This window comes from Numenius arquata, chromosome 4 (assembly GCF_964106895.1).
Source record: "Numenius arquata chromosome 4, bNumArq3.hap1.1, whole genome shotgun sequence".
In the NCBI taxonomy this organism is placed as follows: Eukaryota; Metazoa; Chordata; class Aves; order Charadriiformes; family Scolopacidae; genus Numenius; species Numenius arquata.
The window spans coordinates 37,918,178-37,941,276 of NC_133579.1; the positions used below are offsets into that span (position 1 = coordinate 37,918,178).

The following is a 23,099-nucleotide window of genomic DNA, read 5'->3' on the forward strand; positions in this document are numbered from 1 at the left end:
ATTTCAGGCTGATGTGTCCAGGGCTTATGATACTATTCCTCACGATAAACTTGTGGAAGTGATTTCACGGATCTTAAACCCTGAGAAAAGAACTGTCTACTGCATACGGCGCTATGCCGTGATTATGATTACCACCAGTGGAAAAGCCAGGAGGTTCTATAGGAGACATGTATGACTTGCTGGTTTCTTTTATTTGCTGCTGTAGATACGTTTTGGTCACAGGAATATTTTTGTTTATGGCTTTTTTTATAGTCACAATTTTAATTAGACAGTTACTTCATAAACCCTTTTTAATAGTGTTGGATATTTTCCAGAGGCAGCAAAGCTTGTTTTTACTCCTTACTTTTTATACTTTTTATTCAACATTAAAAAGAATAAACATAAATGTGTTGTGGAGAGAGAGATATGTGAGGGAGCTAATTCATTTCAACAATAGCAGAATTGTCGGATTAAAATAATGCAATAAGGCTGGCCCTTTGACCTTCTCTGAATAAAAGAGTCTGGTACTGAATTTTCTATTGCTTTTGTCATTTATTTCTTTACACTCAATATGTAGGTTTCTACTTTCAAGGATTTTATGCCAGACATGAAGCAGTTTGTGTGTCAGCTTCACGAGAATACCTCATTGCAAAATGCAATAATAGTTGAACAGGTAAGTATTGGGTGATTTCTTTTCAACTGAAAAAGAAAGCTACAGAAGAATTGGAGGAAGATTGGGATTCTTAATTGAATGTACATATTATGTGGTGACACCACCTCTCTTCTAGTTAGCCAGCAGCTTCCATAGAAAAGAAATTTTTTTATCTCTTCTTTGATGTTTATAACAGGCTCTCTGTTCAGTGGAAGGAGTACAACAGGCAAGAAATCTAACAAAATATCATTCTAGACTTCTCCCAGATTTTCTCATTGTCTCAAACTTTCGTTTTAACCAGTGTTTTCTTTTTCCTTTCCTAACTCCATTGTTCGTTGCAACAGTTCTCAAGTGAGAACTTAACTATTCAGTAAAGAAGGGCTTCAACAGTTTCTATCTCCAAAACATACAGAAGAAGTAAGAATGAGCAAAATGTATTCTAAGCTAAGTAGCTGAGGAAATGGATGTGGCATCTTGAATAGCAAACTGCACGGAATAGAAAAATGACCTTAAAAAAAAAAAAAAAAAAAAAAAAAAGCAAGCTTATTTTAATGATTACCTGCCAAGGTTGATAAGAAAGATCTCTTCTTTAGAAGAGTTAAAATGCAGCACAAAAAAAATTAACTCTTGTATTTTTTGTTTAAAGAGATTTCTCACTTCCAGTGAATAAAAGTATGGTTAAAAATTATATGTATCTTTAAATTTACTCCAACTGATGCTTTGTTACAAGAAGCAAGCATCCTTCTGATGTTTTAATTCTTCTCCTGCAGAGAACTGTACTAATTCCAAATGTTTGTTCTCAAGACTTCCTTCTGTGCAGGGAGCGTGGCAGAGAAAGGCATAGAAGTAGATTATATGCTCAATCACTTTCTTAATACATTTTATTACTTGGCATTATGGTGTTCCGTGATAACAACCTACAAGATTGCTGACAGGTACTTTGTCACGGGCTACTTCATCTTCAATTTTTCTTTTTCTAAACTTGTCAGTGGAAAATTTTTACATAGGGTAATTTATGCTTCTAGCATACAAGTAAAATGATCTTATGTATCTGTGGACATAGGAGTAGAATATACTTTGTGCACAATTCCAGGATCCTACAAAGTGCAGAGAGCCTAGTGAGTATACGGATGAAAATGAAAACTAGTTGGATCTATGATGATGATGTCTATATAGGTTCTTTTTGTTCTTTTTTCCAGTGGACATCCGATTTAGATAACTATGCTAGACATTACGTGAACAGCAGCATTCTATTTCAAAATATTCTGCATTTGAAAACAATTTGTATGTGTGATATTACTTTTTCTTAAAAATACCAAACATTCTGAGAAAAGTGTCATGTCAGCCTGGGCGTGGGTGCCACAGGTGCATCGTGTTAGCTCTTCAGTACAAGTAACCATCGTCTCACATAGCTCTGTCGAAAGCTGAGCGCATTTGTCTGATGTCTAATCTATGCAAACAGGAAGTAATTTTCCTTTAGTTCTCATGAAGTCATTATTAAAGGGGTTTAATCTGCTCTAAATTTATTTTTTATTACACAATTTTTAAAACTAAAAGCTTCATAAATATTGGATGGACAGTCAGTCACATGTGGAATTGTTGGTAATATGTGGCAGAGAAGGCATTTTGCAGCAGAATGGGTTTTGCAGCAGAACTGGCAAGTGAGTGTATCTGTATTTGTGGAGTTATAAAGACCATGACAGTTACAGGAATTACTGTATAATCCAATATAATATACCAGCACTTTGAAAAGTGGGTTTGGATGTTATATTTTCCCATGTAACACCAATCAAAACTGCTTTTCTTCTGAAGCAAAACAAAAAAAAGAACTGCACCATTCACTTGTTGGGTGTGAGCAGCTTTTTAGTGTGTATATTCAGATCTTGGTGTTAGGTGTTTTGTTTCTTACCTTAGGGGTTTGAACTACTTCAGTCTAGCTTTTGACAATGGTTTCTGTGTATCTTCTAAGTTTATACTATATTTTCAGATTAAGTGCATTTCTAAAGTACAAATCTTGTTTTGTTTTGTTCCATTTCTAGAGCTTAACTTTTAATGAAACAAGTTCCAGCCTGTTTACTTTTTTTCTTCAAATGATACATAACAACATCCTGGAGATTGGGAGCAGGTAAAAAAAGTTAGCTTTTTGTTATATAGCATGTTTGGGTTTTCTTGGTTGATTGCTTTTCATTGGCTCAGGGGATTTTTGATAGCTGTCTTTTTAAAGATTTTTATTTCATGTTAATTTAAAATCTGTTTATCAGTTTAAGCTCCATCAAAGCATGAAAAGTTTGGAATCAAATTTGTATTTGAGTAAAATTTCTCTTTCCCAGCTGGATGATGTTGACTATAAACAGAATGCATAATTCTAAAATCTGTAACCTTCTTTATTTAAAACTGGAAATGTAGTTCAAAAGAAAAATACTTTGGAATCCATAGTGGTGAATAAAAGCGAGGTAACATCCAAGCAATCATGCAAAAGCCTTGTTAGTCATTTCCCTGTAGTGCAAAATTAACCCTTTTCTGCATGGCCTTGCTATTTAGCAACTTGCAATAAAAATAATAGGCAATAGCAGTAGGAATTAAAATTATTTGCAACTCCGAAATTAGGAATCAGATGTTATAGAGGGTAGTAATGCAGATTTCTTCTTGTGTTGCTAGAAATGCTGATTATGTTTTGCCTCTAGGTGGCAAATGTGTGTACCATGTCTAGTTACATGATCTTTGTTCTGAGTGAGGTATATTAGCATGAATATCTTCTTGTTTGTGAAAAAATAGTTTTAGAAAACTTAATCTCACAAAGTTCAGGGAGCAGGAGAAAAGCTTTCAAGGAGGCAAATATAAGAGTTTATAGGTTTTTCTAGCACAGATGCTTACACTCCCTTTGGCAGGATCATGAGAATGCTGACGTGGCATGCTGTTAATAAGGACTAACTGACATCAGTATGTTTATTAAAAGCTTAATGGTTTTAAAGAAAGTGCACCCTGACAAAGCCAACTTCATACCTATTTAAATTCAGTCACAGCCTGGCTGAAAAAACAGTGGTATGGAATGAATTTCCCCTTTTTGAGTAGCTCATTCTCATTTGTTCAAAAAAACAAACCCAAAACTACAAACAAGTTTAGTAAACGAATACACTCTTTAATTGATGGTTGTCAAAAAGCCATCACAGTTAGTCAACATTCACTTGATGTTTTGAGAAAAATGCTGATTGTTGAGCTGGAGACCTAGAAGCAATATTTTAACACCATTTGATATATTTATCAAAAGTGGGGAAAAATGTAAAATTACTGCTAGAAAAATTTGCAGATGACTCAGAACATAGGTAAGATCACTGCTAGACTGTAGTATGTGGCTCTTGTTTCCAGTTGCATAATTTCATGCTCTTCTGTTTCACTAAGCCATTCATGTGGTAATGGTAAAGTGGACATAAAAATACAACATCTCACTACTTCCAAGGAGTGTTGTGAAAATAATTCACTTGAGTTTTGTGAGGCATACTCATTCTACAAGGTAATGGGGAACTCTGTCTTCAGTTGCATAACTTGATGTGATACGTTACTATGACTATGTGTGGTCTTTCTGGCTTTATGTAAGTAACAAGACAGGGCAAGTATTAATGAACCTCCCCCTGGCTATGTCCATATGAATTCTTTGAAGCCAGGAGAAACAAATCAAGATTGACTCTTTTTGGCAACTTCAGTGAACTTTTCAAGGAGAAGGGGAAGTTGAGTATAATTACAAATAATAAGGGTTAGCATTTCACACGATGGAGTGTTTTTTTCCTAATTAGAAGTAAGATAGCTTCATGCCTGAGCAGTTAAATGAGGAAGTGAATGTGATTTACAACGTAGCTGGGATGTATAAAACCAAATCACTTGCTCTATTGGACTAAGCCATCAGGAATTTCCCTAAAATTAGACTGATGTTTATTTGTGGAAAAACAAAACAAACCAAAAACCCAAGAAAATATTTTCTTGGGCCAGATAATGCTGTGCAAGTATAAACAAAGAATTACCACCTCAATTTAATTTAAGTATGTTTAACTATGAAATAATTTCAAAAGATACTCTGACTTGTGCTGCTGAAATAGCATTTTTGGTTTGTTTTTTTTTTTTTTTTTTTTTTGTTTTGTTTTTGTTTTTTGTTTTTTTTTTAGAAAACTTAGCAAGGTAAGTGGTGAACATTTATATTTGAATTAATTGTGGATGTCTGTTATTCCTGAGAAAAGTTGGAAATGTTCCGTCTCAAAATCCACCTGAATTTAATTCCTGATGTTGACGTACAGTATGAGTTTCAGCCTATTGATTTTTAGTGGGCACCTGCTAGGAGCTGTTTGGATAATAAAAAAATAAATAAATTCTAATCTGAAAGGTTTGTCCATTGCACTTTATTTCTTGTACAAGAACACTTATTTTGAAGCGATGTAAGATGTAACATAAAGAATTACAAAGCTGAAATGAAGGGTGGCTCTGCAGCTGAAGGAGGAAGGAGGCATTGCCATTTGCAATCAGTTATAAAATGTCTTTCCTTTAATGACAGTTGTCTACTGGAGTTTGTTAATAAGAAAGGAATATGTGTATTAGTGTGTTTTTTCACTGTTTAACTTAAAACTTCTGGAGCACTATGTAGATTCCTAGAGGAAAGAACAAACAAATTTAAGGAAGGCTAACTAGCAAGCATATAGCATATTTCTTATTGAAATATACATGTTATACTTGAAAATACGAAGTTAATGTTTAATAGCTCTTGGAATCTTCTTGTTGCATGTTTTGAGGTTTGTTTTGTTTTCTTTTCTTTTATTCTTTACTAGATACTACTTACAGTGCTGTGGAATTCCACAGGGCTCCATTTTGTCAACCTTACTTTGCAGCTTGTGCTATGGAGACATGGAAAACAAATTGCTCTGTGGAGTACAGCAGGATGGGTAAGCATGCTTTGTTCTGTGCTCTGTTATAGTAATGCATAGTGTATAGTATATGTGGTTTTAGTATATGTATTATAGTATACATGTTTATAATGTATATAGTATAGTATATGTGTGACATTGTCTCTGAAGTTTAATTTTGAATTTCAAGGATTTTCAACTCTCCATTAGGAAGCGTGGTGCACACAAAGATCTCTACAGCTTCAGTGTCACTGTGGTTGTTTTGTGGGGAAATTTCCCTGTTTGTCATAAGATTGGAAAGAAAAGTGCTGAAAAGAAGCTGCGTCAAATTTGTGGGTGGCAGATGCATTCTTACAAAGAGCACAGTATTTAGGGATGCTGTAAAGAGTCTGACAAGCTTGTCTTGTACATGTAAGAAGTTTATGGTTCTCTCTCACTCATTCCCACAGAAATCGTGGTCTTTTGCCCTCAGACAAGATACGATATTGGTTACAGGCTTTCTGATACCCCAGACTTCTGCCTGAGGGCTTTCCAATTCACCATCTGTAAATCTTAACATTTTATCAAGGTCACAGCTTTATTGCCGACTCTTTACAAGGCATGTTGGTTCTTGTTTGAAGCCCTATGTGGCTCTTGGTACATCTTCTAAGTGTTTGTGCCCTGCTCATGCTTGCTTCTTAGGACCTTGACAGAAAGCTAGCTTGGTAAAAGCTCTACCTCTTTATTAGCCATAAAAACTGTAGGGTCCCTTTTACCTCCATATTAACTGATTCCCAGCTGAATCCCAGATTAGGGTCTTTAGGCAAGAGCCAGATGTTGGTGAGCCCCCTGAAGCTTGTCTGTGTTCACACAGAACACATTGCTGTGAATTCTGTCCTATGAAAGAATAAAGAAACTAGGAACATTTCCTTATGCAAGTAGTAGAGTTCTCATAGATATTAGGAAGCTGTGATGATATGAGTATAAACAGCAATCTTTTGCTTTCAAAGGATTTTGTTTATACATACTGAAATTACGAAACTGATTGAGAAGAATGCACTTTTTTATGTAGCAGCTGTTGTTATATAGAGCAGATTGTAGACTGTTACTTAGGTGTCTGTTGAATGATTTTGATAGGTTCATGTGGCCTTTATGTCAAAAAAGTAACCTTGCTATTGACTTGGTTAGGCAAAGGTGCAGCTGATCTGATCGTAGTGACAGCAGTACTCCTGCTTTGAAAAGGAGACAAGACAAGATCATCTCCAGAGCTTCCTCTCTATGATAGAATCATAGAATGGTTAGAGTTGGAAGGGACCTTAAAGATCATCGAGTTCCAGCCCCCCTGCCATGGCAGGGAAGCCTCCCACTAGAGCAGGTTGCTCAAAGCCCCATCCAGCCTGGCCTTAAACACTTCCAGGGATGGGGCATGATATGATCTACTAGGCAGGATTTATCAGAAAATTATGGGCATGCTTGGGGCCTGAATTTTCTTGAAAAAGAAAATTCCCGCATTTACAGTGGTAGACTGTAGTCTGTTCTACATTCAAGTTATAGCTTCACAAACAAGTTATTACATGGTAAACGAAGCTACAGAATTAGAGCACATCAAGCATCTGGTATCTGCTTGTGTACCTGGTATTACACCTCCTTTCCTTGTGTTGTGTATGAAGATACTGCAATTTCTCCTTTGGAAAAGTGTAAAACCCTGCATCCAAGAAGCTGTTGTGGACTAGCTTGTGTGCTGTAAATTCCTGTCATGCTTCATGTAGCCAGCCCCTTTGCTTTCTTATTTTTATTTTTTTTTCATTTATTTTTAGGAAAGAAGCAGAACTGAGAATTTCTTCATGAGACTCGATTTGGAGATCATATTGGCCTCTACCTTCTTGTGAATTAAAATGGGCACGTTGTTGCTCTGAAGAGTATGACAAAAATTTGAAAGGATTACATATCAAAAAAATCTAACATCAGTTTCTTCTTGATTACAGAGTCCTAATACGTCTCATTGATGACTTTTTGCTGGTTACGCCACATTTAACACAGGCAAGAACTTTTCTAAGGTACGCTGTAAAAGACATGGTCTTCAAACTAATAAGCATTAACACCTTTTAGGTCATTCATTTTCATCTTTATACATGCTTGTACATATAGGTATATTTGTTTTATGGGTTAATAATCAAGGGCTGGTTCGGAGTCCTTGCTGGTAGCCTGTGCCTGGGAAGAATCCTAATAGCTACATTCTGGATGGCCAGCTAACAGTCTGGTATAGCTCAGATGGTGGAGGATTCCTGCTGAGATTTAAATTAGGGACCTGGTTACTGACCTTGATGGAGCTTCTAGCAGCAATTAGCAGTGCAGACTAACCAAAGCAGCTAACAGTTGTCTTTTAAGACCATTTTCCCTCATATGTTTTAGGATATCTTAATTTCATTCTTAAAATGTTTTTATTGGGCAGGCATGCTGCTGCTGATCTATTCCCTGATCCAATATTGCTAAGAATTTTCTGGTCATTAATATTCTGGGGTGAGTATTTGAAGATACTGATAGCACGGCAGCATGCAGCTCACACAGAAGTTTTCAAACAGTAATTCTTTAGATTCTTTAGAGTGCTTCAGAACTACCTTTTTTATAAAAAAACCTGGGCTTCGAACCGTGGATATGAAGATGCAGTCAGTGTCCAAGAAGAGTTCTGCTGATGCCAAGGTCATTTTTAAGGATCCAAAGGAGAGTTCTTGAAGAAAAGTTTAGTATCTGCAATGCAGTTGTGCATCATGCTTTTCAATAGTCAGAAAGATGCAGTTCTGTTGTGAGCCTGAAAGGTCATGGGAAAATCAATTAAATAGTTTGAAGTATAAATTTTACTAAATAGTGGATACTGTACTTTGAAGACTTCATTTGTCCTCATTTCCTTATCAGAACAGAAAGAAATTTCTAGGGATGTGTGGATTTACAGTTCTGAAAATGATAATTCAAACTAAGAGGCGGGGGATGCCTCAAGCTATTAATCTCTATAACCTCTTTTTAGCATAATGTCACTTGCAGTAGCATTGCAGACATTGTTCCATTTGCTCTTTGAAGTTATCAACATCTTTGTTTTATATCAATTTCTGTATCAGCTGTGTTGATTTTCTGTAGACAAGTAGCCTCTTCTGTGCAAGTTTTCCAGATCTGCTTACAGATCCTATGAACTCTCTGCCACAAATAGAGCAGTAACAGCTTTTTTCTAATGTAGTATTAGAACTGGGGGACTCAAGAAACTTAATTTTGAGGAGACAGCATTATGATTGTTACTCCCCAACAAGAAGAGCCTACCTCTTACTCTCACTCTCTGAAAGGCTGAAGGCTGCACATGAATACATTGCCAAGTAGGACAAACTGCTGCTTGTCCATGAGATGATGCTGCTGATCCAATGTGTAGTAGGTAATCAGCAGGCGTTCTGACAATGAAAACATCCTTAGGGAAAACTTTGTGGAGAAAGCTCAAAACTTTTCATCAGATAAACAAGGTTCCTGTTATGTGGATTCTCCTTGTTTTCGTTAACTTTCAAAACCAGTAACTCCTCATCTGTCTTTTTCCAGAGATTTTGATCTCAGTGGTTTCTGATAATGTGGTTTATGTAGCTTGTCTCAAATGTTTCATGGCTTAAGTTCTTACTTTGCATTAATTTGTAAAAGTTTTTCTCTATTATCCTTCTATCAGCTTGTTTATGTATTTATTTATACCTCTAATGTCTTCAATTTTGTTTATTTCTAGCTGTGTTCCTTAACCTAAAGCATTGGCCGTGGTTCCCTTTATTCTTTGGTTTCTGTCTTTTTATGCAAGATCATATGTGTCTTGCAGCATGGTGGGATTTTCTGCTTGCTTTTGTGGGGGGAATTAGACTAACTGGTTTTATCTGTTTTAGGACTCTAGCAACAGGTATTCCTGAGTATGGCTTTTTAATAAACCCCAATAAGACAGTCGTGAATTTTCCTGTTGATGATATCCCAGGATGTTCCAAATTTAAACAGCTGCCAGATTGTCGTTTGATCCCGTGGTGTGGTTTGTTATTAGATATACAGACACTTGAGGTTTACTGCGATTACTCCAGGTAAATAGAATTGTATACTCCAGTGTCAGCTTTAGAGTATATCATACACAGTGTGAGAAGCACAAGGGTGTCTTGTGAATGGTGTAGCTGAATTAACTGCAAAATAGATTTTTTACAATTCTGTTTCCTGTACCATAATTTAAACATTTTATTCTGCTGTGGAGGCTGCTATTTTCTTTATTCCGTCACAGTGAGATATCTGTATCATTAACGCCATCAAATGTGGCACAAGTCGCTAGTGACCAGAAATCATATACCATATAGTATACGTAGTTCTGATACAGTTTATTCAATCACCTCAGTTCAGCTTCTTTCACCATTATGCAGTGTATTGTACCGGATGTCATATAAACATGTTCTGAAATTGTTGATTTTTTTGTACCTTGCTAGAAGAAGCAGTAAGTATTACAGGAAATACAGGTTGGGATTAATTTTGTATAGACTAGAGGGACTAGTAATCCTTTCAACATCAGAGGTGTTCCCTCTGGTGCACTTCAGATGGTAGTGTAGGGGGGGAAGTAATCTCTTTTTAAACTAGCAAACTTGGCACAAGCAGAAGCACAATACACAAAGCAGCCTGAAGTGTCAGGATGGGACAGTGTATCCTACTGAAAAGCTCTATAGACCCTTTACAGAGATGCCATTAGACATTTGCTAAAGATTAACAAGAAAGAGCTGTTTAAACTGAAGGATAAAACCATATTTCGTATAAACAGACCATGCATACATTTAAGTGGGAAATTACGAGGAGGTTTTCCATCACTAGAGTGATGAAGTTGTCTTCCTAAACAGAAAAGCTTGGTCAGTTTAGGAGAGGAATTTATATGACATGATTTTCTGTAACATCAGAGGACTAAAATCAGCAGCCAAAGAGGTTTATTTACTAGCTGTGTTTCTAAAAGAAACAATTTACTTTGAGAGCTTTGGTGCTACTGGTCTGGGAGACACTAATCAGAACCTCGAGGGTGCTTGTTACAAGGGCTGCCTTGCTTTTGATAAGCTTGACTTAAGTAATTGGAGTGCCAGGGTGAACTGAGGTGGTTTCCAGCCTAAGCTCCTGTGTTGGAGGATGGATCACAGTGGAGTATAACCTGGTTATCACTGGAATCGTTAATAATAGTCTGGCTAGGCCATGGGTTCTAGAAATACAGCTAGTTTGTGTTTAAGGTTGTTGGTTTGGTTTTTTTAGCAGGGTGAATTTATTCAGCCCTGAGGTACTGAAGTTGCTCTTTAGCTAGAAGCCTTATTGCCACAATGCTTAGTCTCTTTCTAAATTGAATTTGGTTATAGTAATCTTTTAGCTACAGGCTCATTGACTAGCAGGCAATCTCTGTAACATGAGAAGTTAAATGAGGCTTACTTTACCAAATTTGATTTAGTCTGTTAGCCCATGGAGTTTGTTAAACTACTTAACTACTTTTTTCCTTTTTTTTTTTTTTTTTTTTTCCTAGTTATACCTGCACTTCTATCAGATCAAGTCTTTCCTTCAATTCAAGTAGAACAGCTGGGAAAAACATGAAATACAAACTGATCACAGTTCTCAAACTGAAATGCCATTGCTTATTTCTTGATTTACAGGTGGGAATATGGAAACAGATGTTTGGAAATGTTGTGATTAGTGATAAAGAGCATTAAAACTGCTTTGAGTTCTAACATAAAGAGTTGATTTTGAGAGGTAATCCACATAACTTGGAAATGTTGACATAAGCTAAAAAGTGGGGTCTCGCCACCTTCCAGAGCTGAGCCTTCACAACATTGTTAACTTAGGTACATGAAAGAAATCTTTAAAGTTTAGCATAAAATGTTTTTTCTCTAGATCTCTAAATCATCATATGTTGTTGAACTTAAACAAATCCTATCACAACACTAAAATATTCCTATATCTCTGTTTCTGTTCTGCTCTAGATCAACAGCCTTAGAACAGTTTTCATTAACATCTACAAGATATTTTTACTTCAGGCTTACAGGTAGGTCACTGTCTTCTGCAATAACTCGGAATATTTCATTACTCTTTCTTGACACAGGGAGGAGCTACGGATTAGGAAAAAGTGTGCCAAATAAATGTGCAGTGGTAAATGTCAGGAGTAAGTCATGTTATTCTTGTTTTAAAATTATTTTTAGGTAGTATTATCAGATTCAGGATACAGGATTATATTGGGGGGGTGTGGTTGTGACACTTCACTGAACGGATTTTCAGTGTCTCTTGGTATTGACAGCTGACCTCAAGAAAAGCAGTTTGTTTTACTGCAGGAGGATGACAAGAAGCCTTATCACTCATTAACCAGTTTATATTTAGAACTTTGTATCTATTAAATCATATAGAACTTTGACCTGTATAACTTTGCCTTAAGTGAGGTTTTATTCTACCAAGTTAATTGCAGTTTCTTAGCTGCTGATAATGTCTTAATTGCTCCTTAGCTGGTAATACCTTGGGTTTTGTGAGCTGTTCTTGACCAGGAGAGGAAGTGAATGTTTTAAACAAGGATAAAGGGAAGGAAATCAAACCTGATAAGCAAGTTGGGAGAAAATACTAATTTCTGTGCATCGAAAACTTTGAATGATTGGCAGCACCGATTGTTTGTTTATTATTTTAATGCAAAAAAAGGTATAAGAAGTGCTTCTTTACAGAAATCAGGTGTTGCTCTTTTGCTAGGCTCATACCTGTTAGGAAGTGACATTTTAGTGTTGTTCTAAAATTCAGCTTGGTCCAAATTCACCCTGTATTGTTCTTGTGTCCAAGAGTGTAATTGGACTTGTCAACTGCAGAACTGATGTGTCCAGACTTCGTGTTGTGAGTGATTTAGGTTTTTTCTCTGATGTTGGACATAATTACTTAGTTACTTCTGTTTGCTTTTATGGTAACTCTCTAACAAAGGTCTTTATGTTAGAGTACCTTTAAAAAACTGTCCACTGTGCTAACAACATGTCAAGTTAATTCAACCAGAGCTCTGTGATGCAATGTGGTAATTATGTTTATCCTTTAAATATTTTAAGATTTCAGAATTTCTTGAAGTGATTACACTTATGCTGGGTTAATTTAATAAGCAAGTGTATACATTGTTGAGTAATAAAAAATCAGCATTGGAATTGTTGACTATATTCAGCATAAGCAGGATTATAATGCCAGAATCTGAAGAAAAAAAAAAAGCCAAAAAAAAAAAGCTAACAGTATTAAAATATATCCAAACAGAGGTGTAAAGGAGCATACAATACAAGTAATTTCCATAGAATTGTCTTCCAAATAGACAAAAGAGTAGGGATCCCGGTCTGTGGAACACTATGTCATTTGGCAGTCTGTTTTGCTGAATTCCTGAACGGAATTTGTTGTGGGGCTTTGTTTTTTTTTCTTCCTCTGGCTGTCTCTTTTGTGGGTGCTCTCTGGCTGGAGGGGCTTTGATATGGAATTAGTGAGGGTGTGTAGTTTAACTTTCCTTCCACAGAAGACCGTAGTTGTACTCAGCAGAGAATTCTGTTACCAAGGCAGAAGGCTTCCAGAACTATCAGAACAGAATTTACAGACAAACCTCATATGTGTTTGACTCTGTAGGGGTGTGTATATATAGGAGAGGAGTTGTACGCTAACAGTGTTAATATCGCAGAATCATAGAATGGTTGGGGTTTGAAGGGACCTTAAAAGTTCCAACTCTTTGTCATGGGCAGGGGCACTTCCCACTGGACCAGGTTGCTCAAAGCCCCATCCAGCCTGGCCTTGAACACTTCCAGGGATGGGGCATCCACAACTTCTCTGGGCAACCTGTTCCAGTGTCTCACCACCCTCACATTAAAGAATTTCTTCCTGACATCTAATCTAAATCTAAATATCTTAGCTAAAGACTGTAGGGTGCTTTTAATTTTTTTATAGTGCCTAAGTATGTAAGCATAGTTTCACTTGAAATTGCAAATGACTTGTAATTAAATACCCTGATTTTTGTGAACAGGTTCCATGCCTGTGTTCTCCAACTTCCATTCAACCAGCAAGTTAGAAACAATCCTTACTTCTTCCTAAGGATCATCTCTGAAACTGCATCATACGGCTATTCTATCCTGAAAGCAAAAAATGCAGGTATAATATGTTAATGACTATGAAGTAGCATGTTTGGTTTTGTTTTGTTTTGTTTTTTAGACAAATAAAATGTCTTGAATGTGCAGTCAGATCATGTCATTTTGAGATAAAGACCAAGAATGAAAAATACGGAGTGCATGATAGGAATCATGGTGCATTTTTTTTCTTAAATTCAATTTCCTGAAAATAGTAAATGTTTCAGGTTTTAGTTTTTAGTCTTCTGCTGACATGGGAGACTTCATTGACTACAGATGTTTTCCATAAAAAAACTTGGAGTGATTTTATGGAAAGAGGAGGGGTCAGACATATTTCTTAATGCTCATAATTTCCAGTGACATTAATTTCGTGTTCTGTCTCTAGGGGTTACTTTAGGTAACAAAGGTGCATCTGGCCTGTTCCCTTCTGAGGCAGCAGAATGGCTCTGCTACCATGCCTTCACTGTCAAGCTGGCAAACCACAAAGTTGTTTACAAATGCTTGCTTAAGCCCCTAAAAATCTGTAAGTATTTGATTATTTTTACAGTTTGAAATACGGTTAATGGTAGTAAAACTTGGAGTCTGATGGATTTTTTTTGTTTCCTTGTCATAAAGTGTTGATTTAAAATATGCACTGATGAACTTTCTGATTTTAAACAAATTTACGAAGTATAAGTAGGCAAATTAAAATGGTATGTTTTTCAGCACTGTACATTCTAGAGCCTTGTTCTTCAGAGGCAGCTATTGATACTTAGCACTCAATAAGTTTGTACCGTTCAGAAAGCTTAATAAGATTGGGTTAATCATATAAGCATTCTCAGCAGGTTTAACTGAATGAAATAGAAATGCTCAGTTTTATTTTTTTAAGAAATGTAGATTAATTGGCAACTAAATAAGTTCCTCTTGCAATGTAAACTCTTTGCCAAAATAAAGGTGTTACCGGGGTCACTTTGAAACAGAAGCACTTGCTGCGCTGCATGTGCTCTATTGTAATAGAGTTAAGTGGTGTTGGCAAATCTTTGATTCTTCTACTCAATGAAAAAAGCTGTCTGCTCCTGGAAAGACCAGTTGTGTGGTCTGTCCCCAGGCCAGCCACAGAAATAATAGAATTTTCAGTTCTAAGATACTGAAAGTGAACAGCTGTAGGTTTTTCTGAAGCAGTCAGCGCTGTTATTGAATTTAGCTGTAGTGAAGGCCAGTCTCTCAACACTGACTCAGTAATTCATGCTCTGAATGCATCATTAATTGGGCAGTTTTATTGTACAATACTGAGAAATTCTTCCGTCTGGTACCAGAATAACCCCTATTTGATTTTAACTGTATCGCAAGCTTCCCTTAATACCCGTGCTGAGGCCCAGTGCTCCAAAAAGAGAGCAGTTCTGCTTTTGGAATGAAACATTTCCTTCCCATATCAAAGGCTTGCAGCAACACCTGAATGCACACAGTCTCATTTTTGCTGGTGTGGTGTCAACGTGAAAATCAAAGATGACACTTGAACACTTACAGGAAACAAACTGATGGTCAGTATTGCACAAGGCACGTTCCTGGCAGCAGTGAGCTTCCTCTAGGGACCAGATCTCCAGTGGCCTCTCCCAGAGAAGCTCCTACTCTCAGAGCTACTGACACCAACACCAGAGTCACCATGTCTGGTCACTGCTGCTGCGAAGCAAGTTCTCTTCAGCCCTTCTAGAAGTACCAGGGGAGTCAAGCCTGCCACTGGGAAGGGAGGAGATAGTTGTTTGCTTCACGTGGAGAGGACAGAAACTGAAGAACTGAGCAGAGAATGCGGTAGTCACACCCTGTAGGGTAATTGCATCTCTGGGAGCTTTCAGTTCTCCAAGATCCGTATGGAACACACCGGAGTTTTTACCTCTAATGCTAAAAGTTTTGCTTTCAGGGTCTTTGCAGACCACAATCCAAGCCAAAGCTCCCCCATCCTTCTCTGTGCATGCTTTGCTCTTGAATCTGACGGTATGTTCAGGGTGGAGGTGCGGCCCCAGGCAGCTTTATTGTTCAGCAAAATCTCATCTTCCATGGGTGTGTGTATCTGCCACTAAAGTGGTCTCTGCTGTCCACAAAATGACACCACCACAGATACCAGGCAAAATGGGCTGGGAAGAAGAGGTGGAATTTTCCTAGTTTGAATAACGATTGTTGTTAAGTTCCTTCTGCTGTACCTCTACAGCCCCTTGCCTAACCACAATACTGACCCGAAACTTGTGTGTGGTCCAGGCCTAACTCTGTATGCACAGAGGATTGGGTTTCTAACCCAAGAAGGGAAAGCTGACTGCTTCTCTGGCAGTGAGAATTGCCCTTGCAGAAATGGAATAACCTTGCTTTCTAAATTCCTGGGGAGAACTATTAATGTTATACTTGCTGAGTATTGTGGGGCGGAGCAGGAAAGGTCCAAAGGCAAGTAGAAAATTAGTGGGGACGTTCTCTTGAAAAGAGTAATTTCCAGCTGTTCTTGATAAATCTTACCTTCTCTGAGGCAGAATCCATAATGTCAAAACAGCTACAAGGCCCAGTTTCTTTTGGAAATATCGGAGGCTGCTGAAAGATCAAGGGTTCAGAGATTTTTGCTTAATGGCTGCCTAAACTATCAGCAGGCTGTGACCTGTTTTTACTGTGAAACTTGTAAGACGGACGCTTTTGCAGTGGTTGGTCAACAGGTCACTGGGACCCAAGTAACTTGAATGCCATCTCCCAGATCTCCACTTGCTTGTAGCTCCTGAAATCTTACCTGTACTTTCACTAGCCCTGTTCCGCCTGTGCTGCAGGGGTTGATACAATACTTGGTAGAGCACTTGTGTAGTTGCTGTTTTTATGAAAGGCTCCCAAAAAGTCTACTGATTGGCAGGAGGGTAACTGTTTGGGCCCAGCTTGTTGTGCAACCTGAATACTTACCAGGGACTGTAATTTTGAGAGGTGCTTTAACTGCAAGTATATTTGCTTCCCGCTTGCCTTTCTTCTTCCTTTTAAGAGTTGGTTGAGGTTTTAAAAGTAATTTCAAACTGCTTTTGAAAAGGAGCTGAGAAGGCACCAGATGCCCCACCTCGGGGCTGAGCAGGAGGGAAGGCGAGGCATCAGTGTGCTGGTCCAAAGCTGTACAAAGACATCTTGTGAACTGCAGCAATAAGTCATATGCATACCCTTGGTGTGAACGTGCATCGTTATCTCCATGTCTCCAAGATCTCTGATCATAGATAAAGGCTGTTTTTCAGTCATCTGATTGTACATGATGTTTATACTTGTATTTGCTTCCAAATTTAGTAAGATACTAAGTCTCCTAATCCTGCAGAAACACATTAAAATCCATTTAAAGAGACATTGATAGATAGTTTTCCAGTTTTATAAATTAGTTTTGTTTGGCCTGCATCAGACTTATTCCTGAGTAATGTTATTGTAATCAGAGCATCATGCTCTAGAGAAGGTTGCTACCAAGCTGAGCATTATGCAGAGATACTGGACCTAATTTTAAACACTGTATTTTAAGTTTTGTCTTACTTCTGGAAATCAGGTAGCATGTGTGGATGTCAGAGGTGTCAGAGTAGCTGTGACAGGAAAGCTGCTGGTTCTCAGCAGCTTTCTAACTTTACTTCCTGTAAAGTTAGCTCAGTGTCTCTGTATGGCATAGCAATCTGTAGCACAGAGGGAACCAATGTGTGTATGGTTGGACTCGGTGATCTGAGAGGTTCTTTCCAACCATGACGATTCTGTGATTCTGTGTAATGCTGGTAATAGGGCCTGTGTTAACGTAACCACTGCACTTCTTGTCATTTGGGAGTTCGTATCAGCTATATAAAACCTATTTCCCCTGTAAGATCATGTTGTTGACAGGAATTGATAGAAACTTAATTCTTTTTGTTGTGTTCCTGCGCATGCCTTTCCATTACTCTCCATGGGAATCGATATCAAGCTTATAGGTTTTGTGGAGGACGTTCTTCCCACTATTCCAAAACCTGTTAAATATCAGTATCATAGGCTTGTCAGAACGAGTTGTTGTCATTCTTCAGAGTTAAGTATTTAAAACGTAGTTACTGTTTAACATCCCTCCTATTATTACTGGTGGGGAAAGGAGCAAGAGTCTTTCCTTATCGTGATAAGGTATCAATACATCATCTGTCTCCTTTCCAAATACAGAACAAATGTTTATTGAGCACTTCTGCCTTTCTGCACCATTGACAATTTTGCCAACTCTGTTTAGGTAACGGACTTCAACTGTTGCTAGGATTTTAGATGTTCTTCCTAATCTTTAAATAGTCCTTTTTGTTGTCGTTGGTTCTGTTGATGGTAGACTCAACGACCTGTGTTTCAAAACTCTTATGATTTAAGAGCCTCCGCTTAGTGTCCAAAACTTTCCACCTCAAGGGTGGCTTTCCAGTTAGCCTCTCTTTTCTTACAAGGAAACACAGTGGAGAGAATTGCTCTTGCCAATATGTAGAAAAAAGTACATTTTCCATGTGATTTTATTTTTTTTAATTTTTTTGTATATGTCAGTTCCAAGCATAGGCTACTTTGATGTCATACCTGAAAGTAGAGCAGAAAAGAAACAGTGTGAGAATACCATCCTGCTGTAGGTAAACATTAGCAACCAGATAAGGACCTGTCCCTTGTCCTTCACAGTGTTTAAAATAGGGTCTTTCGAAGTAACTGTGATTTGACAGAGGGCCTTTTTTGGTGTACATAGTTACCAAATAAATGGTCTTATACTTTTCAAAATTTTAAAAAAATTCTTAAATCCAAACAAAGAAGTGTTACAAGGACATAGTAGCAGGAATTTGCTCCTTGCCTTTCTTAGTTAATATTTTAACATATGATTTTTTAAACGTTTTTATTTATTAGTCTGATTTAAGGGCAAAAGAATAGTAGCATATTTTATTATAACTTTTTTTTATCCCCATATTCTAGATGTTCCAACTTTTTAATTGGATTTAGCTAGTATTGATTTAATTACTTTATTAGCATTTTTCCTAAAACAGAATTGTTAGTTACTTGCAGTAGTAATGAATTGTTTCTGATATTTTGGTAGGTAAGATGCGGCTATTCAAGAAGATCCCCAAGGATACTATGGCACTACTGAAGACAGTGACAGAACCGTCTCTTTGTCAAGATTTCAAAGCTATCCTGGACTAGCTGATTGAAGCTTATTTCATGATTTTTCCAGGTTTGAAAAGGAATGTCTTTAGATGACTTTTCTCTGTAGTTTATTTTGGTAGAGTGGGCCAAAAGCAGCTTCACTTAAAAGTTCTCCATATTTGTTTCCCAGATGCCACACAAGGACTTAAAAAGAGCAGACAATTTTGTTAGAACCTTCATGTTTGTTTTGCCTGTAAATTCACAGGCTCTTTGAAGCAATTGACTTGTTTCGTTCAGTAATTCCCATCTTCTCGATGAAGGTATCATTAAACTATGTTCTGTACAAACAGATCTACTTTCTTGTTTCAGTGTGTTGTTTCTGAAAAACTGTTCTTTGCTTCTCTGTGTTGCAGGCTATTTTATAATAAATTGTTCGGTTAATTGCAGTAGCACGTACTTGTCTCTAATATCTTTATTTTATAGTGATCTTTAACATCCCGCCCAGCCGGGTTATGTCCAGAAGGACAGTTATGTGCACAGAGCAAGTGCATTTCATGGCATTACCTAGGAAAATGTACAGGTTAGAAATTTTATGCTTTGGAGAACACAACTAATATATGCCAAAATTTCAGTGTCAAAGCTTAGTGTATGTTTTATATATTTTGAACAGTTGGTGATATTTTTAGTGCAGCGATATCCAGAATGATGGTGGTGCATTTATACCTACAAAACAAAGTTCTTGATTAGATAATATACCGAGTAGATTACTCTTCTATTTGCATTTCCTGATCTTTATTTAGGTTTATCTTTGGCTATATAATGTTACTGAAGTACTCTCTAGCCCTGGCGTTGGCGTGTTGCGCACAGCTGAATTTTGCCCTGTGGCTCCTCTGATAAACCTGCCCATGTGTTTTTTTCCTCTTCCAGGCTTGTGTGTTGAATTTGCGTTGCTCTAACATAGACCTGTTTTACTAGGATTTTTCTGTCTGTATTATAGGCTAAATAGCAGCTGCTGGAAGGTTTTCTCAAGGCAGGTGGGGGGATATCTTGCTGTTGTGAGACACGGTGTAGGCAGTGTTACTCCGTTGGTGTTTTCAGAGAGACCCGCCACCACGCAGGGGTTGGTAACACAGCGTAACCGCACAATCTGTGTTGCAAGTGTTTCAAACCACCCTGCAAGTCAGCTTGCTGGAGGCTTTACGTGGGGAGGAAGAGTGATAGGGATGAAACCTGTTTTTAGTGTGTCTCTCTCAGGGCAGGAATTTGACAGAAACCCCTCTAGAGGAATTCACAGCATCTGGATGTGTTTATAAAACACATCCTTCTCCCCAGTGCTTCCTTTTGGGAGGGGATTATGGACTGTGAATCTCAGTTTGAGGTAGGTATCAAACTTTGCAATGTGGGGAACTGCCTGCGTTCCAGAAGGAGTATGCTTTTCTCCCTGCAACGTTTCTCTATTTATTGTTTTATGATAATTTGGATGCTTCCTTATTTATAGTGCTGTTGGCTTCTGAGGCTTTTTTCCTTTAGTAGGTACTTGAGCTCCTTGTCTTAGAGCTATGGATTCTGCATAAGGCTGAACATCACCATGCCTGGGTCTGTGTCCCTTATAGGTTTATCCCCACAGTATCTAGGCTGTACTTACAGCCTAAACAGTTCTAGAGAAGTCTTGTCTGTCAGAACAGTGTGAGTTCATGGCAGAGTATTACAGCAAAGAAGATCATGGGGTATGCAGATAAAAGATTGGGAGGAGAGTGAGCAGAAAGTAGAAAGTGCTTAATACGTAAGACATCGACGTAGATTCAGTTTCATGTTTGCATGCACATGCTTACTGAAGTAACAGAATCAGTCATGCTATTCAAGAGAAAAAAAGTACCTATAAGATGCTGTGTTTCATATGAATAGGAAGGGGAAGATTGTAGCACTAATTTTGCTGGACTAAGGCTACAGTTCTGGCATAGGAATTTTAGTAAGGGTCACATCAGAAGTGCACTGTGAACAGAAAAGCGATGTTCCCTGCAAGAATTGCTCAACGCGTTTTCTAGATGCCTCTGTTGGCTAAACAGTAACTTCAGCGGGTGCGTTTCCCTGCTGTGAGTTGTATTTACTGGAGCTGAAAATCATCTTCCCCCTGAGTCCCATCCCAGGCTGAGCTGTGTGTCTGGTGACACACGAAGTCTCCCTTCTGGTGAATGGGAAGGGGCAGCTTAAAAGCCAAGTCTGTGAGTGCTGTGACAGTGACTTGAGATAGATTTATAGATTTGAAAGTCTTGTATATGTAGTTTAATTCTTTTCTCAGCTTGTATCTGTATTAGTTGGTTGTGCTTTTCTTTAAGAACAGATCTCTGACCAAATACTTAAACCTGCTTCACATACTCTGCATATATATGATTGTAATGAACATTTAGCTATCTGTGGTCAGAGACATGAATATAGAGTGTACATTTTAGTTAACTAAAAATTCTTATTTATGTATTTATAGCTTTTATATGCTCAAAATTGCAGTTACATTGGGTTTTTTTTTGATTATTCATTCTTTATTGAAGCCTTTTTTACTCATAACCTTTCAAATTTAATTTGCAACAGGCAGAGTGACAATTTAAATCCTCCCATGCCATTGTCAAGAGCTTTTACAGTGCACAGCTGCAGAACATCAAGAAGTTTGCTTGGACCTTTGTGACTTGTGAGGTTTCTGCTAACAGAAGCTGTGTTTTCGTGCTGGGGTACCTGCCCCTCTCCTGACTTGAAGGGCTGCGGCTGTTGGCAGGCTACCATGGGGAATTGCAGGACATCATCACGCAGACCATTGTCCAAGTCCACAGCTCTCAGAAGTAAAAACACACAGAGCCCAGGCACTTAACTGTTTTGCAGATGATACTACTCCTCCCACATAGTGGAAGGGCCAGGAGGCTCTGGCCTGGCGACTGCTGTGCACACCGAGAGTTTACCCCGTGCATTTCCTTCCAGCAGGCAGAGGCACGGTGTGCCTTTGATCCTCTGGTGGATCCCCTCTGACAGACTGGATACTGCTGCTTCTAGTACCACCAGTGCTCCAGGAAAGCCTTAGCGTCCAGGCTAGCTGCAGGACAGCAGATTGCAGCAGCAGCTGTGTGAGGGGCATACTAAATCTAAAAAAGAAAAATCTAAAAAAAATTAATAATATATGTCTCTCTTTGCCCTGCTCTTTCCTTAAGCAGCGAGATAAATATCATCCCTTCCTCCCTCCCAGCCTTGCAGTTCCACTTGTGCCCCTTTCAAGGATTCAGGTAACTGCCTTTTCTCTGCAGAGTTTGAGTTGGTCATTCATCTTCACTGTGTGGCCAAATCCCTGTTACTAGCTGTGAAGACCTACTAGTGCATAGCCTATCACAAGGCTCAATGCTGAAGTTGCCTCCGTTTTCCTTAATCATCCTCTCTTTTCCTTAACTCAGCCTAAGGGCTTTGTCATACCTTATCCTTACATGCTCTCCCTATATTTTTTCAGAGACTGCTGGTTGCTTAAGTATCTCAGCAAAAGGAATTTCATCTCCATCACTGCAGAATGGCCAGGATCTGCAGGCAAGTACGGGAAAACCTGCTTTTAAGTAAAAGGTAACTTCATTGTCAAGTCATATAAGGTTGCAGCTCACTGAGAGGCTTCCATACATCTGCACTTTTATTACAGCATTATTCAGTCACTGTGTTCAGTATGAGAAATTAAGGGGAAAAAATTGGGGGACATTTGTTTTAACAGTATTTTTCACTACAATAAATTTTGGAATCTGCTAAGGTAAGAGATTCATGCAAAATTAATTATTCAGATTTACTTAATGTACATTCTTTTAACTGCTGGTGCTTTATTTTTGCTCTTTGCAATGCTTGGGAATATGAAATAATCAAAAGATAACTGCTATTTAAATGTGTATAGGGATTTACAAAAAGCAGAGTGTAGTGGACAAGAGGAGTCCTTGCTCTTCAAGAGCTTCCATTCTGTGTTTCTCAGAGGGGGGTCAGTGAAAAAAACTGTAGGTGCCTGTGTTCCAGTTTTTGTGTTGCTGATCCTTAGGATCAGACTGGGTTTTTTAGAATAGAAGTGAAGGAAGACAGAGGGCACTTGCAATAACTAGCAGGCTTTCCAAGTTTAAAGTCTGGCTGGAGAGAGACATGAAGTTGGTAATGGATGAGAAGGGGTCGGTATGTAGGATTCAGGACAGGACGTAGGAGGGACAAGATTAATATAACTGTTGTGAAATTTGTTGAAAATAAAGGAAACATAGCAGCATTATTTATTGAGTGCTAGCGATTGGCTGTAAGCATATGAGCTGCGTAAACCAGGTTGGTTGGATGATACGATACTGTAACTGATAATATCTAACAAATGCTGTCTTGTTTTCACTTACAGACAGATACAATGGGCAT

The 23,099-nt window shown here is 38.0% G+C and overlaps 1 protein-coding gene across 1 annotated transcript in view; it reads left to right on the forward strand.

The window, feature by feature from the left end:
• The window catches only part of TERT (telomerase reverse transcriptase), a 32,920-nt gene extending 13,875 nt beyond the window's left edge, over positions 1 to 19,045 (forward strand). The window contains exons 6-16 of the mRNA XM_074147007.1: positions 8 to 169; positions 557 to 652; positions 2,671 to 2,756; positions 5,443 to 5,556; positions 7,482 to 7,553; positions 9,399 to 9,584; positions 11,036 to 11,162; positions 11,490 to 11,551; positions 13,523 to 13,647; positions 14,008 to 14,145; positions 18,655 to 19,045. Coding sequence (XP_074003108.1) covers positions 8 to 169; positions 557 to 652; positions 2,671 to 2,756; positions 5,443 to 5,556; positions 7,482 to 7,553; positions 9,399 to 9,584; positions 11,036 to 11,162; positions 11,490 to 11,551; positions 13,523 to 13,647; positions 14,008 to 14,145; positions 18,655 to 18,758 — 1,272 coding nt within the window. The 3' untranslated portion in view covers positions 18,759 to 19,045. The remainder of the gene's footprint in view (positions 1 to 7; positions 170 to 556; positions 653 to 2,670; positions 2,757 to 5,442; positions 5,557 to 7,481; positions 7,554 to 9,398; positions 9,585 to 11,035; positions 11,163 to 11,489; positions 11,552 to 13,522; positions 13,648 to 14,007; positions 14,146 to 18,654) is intronic.
• The last annotated feature ends 4,054 nt before the right edge of the window (positions 19,046 to 23,099 follow it).